Here is a 2791-nt window from a genome sequence, read left to right as displayed (position 1 = left end):
TGTTATTGTGGGGTATTTTGTTAAATTATGCTCATTCATTCCTAATACAATACATCTTATGTTGTGTAATATTACGGCTGTCCGGTGATAATTTACGTGCTGGGGTATTTTTTTATTTTTTGAAAAGTTGGGATATTTTTTATATATATGGCAAAAGTTGGGGCATTTTTTTTATTCTCTCTTAATAAATATACAATTTCAAAATTAAAATACGACCGTAACACTATTCCATACATTGTTTTCACACAAAAATCGCGGTCGTACCATGCCCTACATCAGTATTTAGTGGCTTCCGCTTATCACGACGTGCATTTACGCAAGCCATGCGCTGAGCATTTCCTGAGTCAGAATGAGACGCGGACAAAGACATGCCGTTCCCTTCAAGGGTGACCGATAACGTTACACTTTGTCTTGCCCCACACTATGCACTGAAAAGGGTTTTGTATTGAAGCAAATACATTATTTATGAGCTTAGAGAATTTGTGTACTGGGAACATAATGTAAAGTAATTTAATAGTAATTACAATCTTGTAGAATTGTATGAATTTCACAAAATACCTGTCTAATTGTGATCATTAAGAGCGACCAAAGCATCGGCTCCAATAAAGATGACGAGTGCGGGAGCACTTTACGCTGCGGAAAGTTGATTCATAGAGTTGGTACTGACATACACAGAGGTGGGGCTCGTACTCTCCATTCAGGATTGAAGCCGAGAGCATCTAAAGTTAATAACTCTTGCAAATTTCTTTTTTTTGTAATTATACATTTAGACATATACTACAATTATAATAGAAATGGTAAGAAAATTATAGCAAAGGGATTACAGTATGCTGTCCCCACATGCAAATGTGACATCTTCTATGAAGTCACAAACATTCTGGTTTAACTCAGGGATTTGTACCGGTAATGAGACCAACGTATCGCTGTCTTTTGAAGTTGGTGGCCACTTCTGCTGTGAACTTTCCACGATTGTTCGAGCTCAAACTTTTCGAAGTTCATACGTTTTACACCCCTGGATTGTGGACAAGTTTAAGCTTGGGTTTGCATTCAATACAATCAATCAGATCTAAAGCAGCCCGAGCTGCTATTAGTAAACCATTTAGAAGCTCTTGGAGTGTTTGAATGTAGATCTAGAAAATATTTTTTTAATCTGGTCGCAAATTTGCCTTCAAGCCCTCAACAAAATCTTTCTGCATCTAAGTCGAGCCGAATATCGCTTTGTCGTCGCACAAGTGTGTGTGCTGTGCTTGAGGGACTGCCCTCTTACACCTGGTAGCAAGTCGTAAAGGTTGCACCAGATGGTGTGGATTACACAAGATGGCGTGACCACACAATGATGTGAGTACACTTAAACAACAAGTCGGGACGGGCCTTAAACAGCCAATGGTTATATTTTATTAAAAAGACCTATAGATTTTGGTATAGGCACCTTTGCCGCAAATAATCCGAGAAGTACAGTTTGTTTTTTTATGGAAGACTTAAACAGCCTTGGGTTGAGGTAATGATTGCTCTTGGAGTAAGTAAATTGCGATACGCTACGCACGTATGGGTTCTAAGTATAGAACGGATGTCACAGACCTTAACAAAAATTCCTCTAAGCGAAAGAGCTATGACAGCCCAGCTGCACTTGGTAACACTTGTAGTCAATCAATCTACACATGATTCATTACGGCTGACCCTCCCTGAGGATGTAGTAGTTATCCTGTTTGGCCCAGGGCATGCAGGACGGGCTTAAAAGCTGATGTCTTTGCTTGGCCCCGAAGGTGTGAGACACATCGCTTCGCAAGGACCTGAAGCGACAAGCGCCTAGAGGCGTTTACAAGCTATGAAAATGCGCTACTAAAGCACCTAGAGAATAAAACGTCGACATCGACTGCGTCCATGACGCCCGTCGACGATGGATGACTCCTCCCGACCAAGGCTGCTCATGGCAAGCGTTAAGTCTTTCGAGGGTAAGAATGGAGAGAATCTCCTGCAGAGGCTGAGATGGCTACAGCTTCTGCCATACGCCAGACCGAGCAACAGCGCGTGGCGCTAGCTATCTTTTAGCTCGAGGGTCGAGCGCTAGAATGGTCACTGACGTGCGGCACTTAGGTTGAAGCGGCATTTCCAACTGGACGCATTTGATCCTGCAGCTTTTACGAGTGTTCTCACCGCCTAACAAGGCATATCGGGTGTGATCGCGTATCCTTGCTGCTCGACAGGGCAAGAAGCAGTTAATGGACTTTGTCCAAGAGTTGCGCACTCTCATTGCCGGTTCGGCAGCCGATCCTCTTCCCGAGGCGGTCACAGTGAACGTCTTTATGAAGGGCCTCCGCACTAGTGTGGTTAGAATGGAAGGCTTCCGTTTGCACTCGTCTTCTTCTGAAGAAGCGGTGATTGTGGAATTGAATGCCGAATTCAGCTTTAAGTCGACATGACTTTGTTGGAATGCACACCCTAGCAGCTCGTCAAGCGGGCCTGAGACAATGGATCTTAGCTATACTGAGGACGAGAGGGCAGAGCTACGAGCTGCCGAGCAGCGTCCGAAAACCCGACGGTGTTTTGTCTGTAGAAAAATCCGTCACCTTTGGATTGGTTGTCCCATGTGCAAGGCGCGTTAAGGCTGATCGACTCGACGTCCCGCTTCTCACTAGTATTCTGGTTTGTCGCGGGGAAACTACAACGGCCAGTAGGCGCGGGGACGCCTACTGGGGAAGAACTGATTTCTGTTGAGCCTCAAGGAGGTAGAGGTCAGCAGGTCCCAAACCCGAAGAGCTCCGTTCTCTTGAACACGGAACGTATATGCAAG

At 44.6% G+C, this 2791-nt stretch overlaps 1 protein-coding gene across 1 annotated transcript; it reads right to left on the bottom strand.

Annotated features, from left to right (window-relative positions):
* Positions 1-241: 241 nt before the first annotated feature.
* Positions 242-497, bottom strand: PHALS_03308 (uncharacterized protein; the record flags this gene model as incomplete). The annotated part of the gene is made up of 2 exons (XM_024721872.1): positions 242-421; positions 489-497. 2 exons carry the CDS (start codon positions 495-497, stop codon positions 242-244), a joined length of 189 nt encoding a protein of 62 aa, XP_024573005.1.
* Between the last annotated feature and the right edge of the window lie 2294 nt (positions 498-2791).

This window comes from Plasmopara halstedii (genome assembly GCF_900000015.1).
Source record: "Plasmopara halstedii genome assembly, contig: Scaffold_218, whole genome shotgun sequence".
NCBI lineage: Eukaryota > Oomycota > Peronosporomycetes > Peronosporales > Peronosporaceae > Plasmopara > Plasmopara halstedii.
Note: the sequence above shows the minus strand (reverse complement) of the source record. Positions and strands in the feature narration are given on the sequence as shown.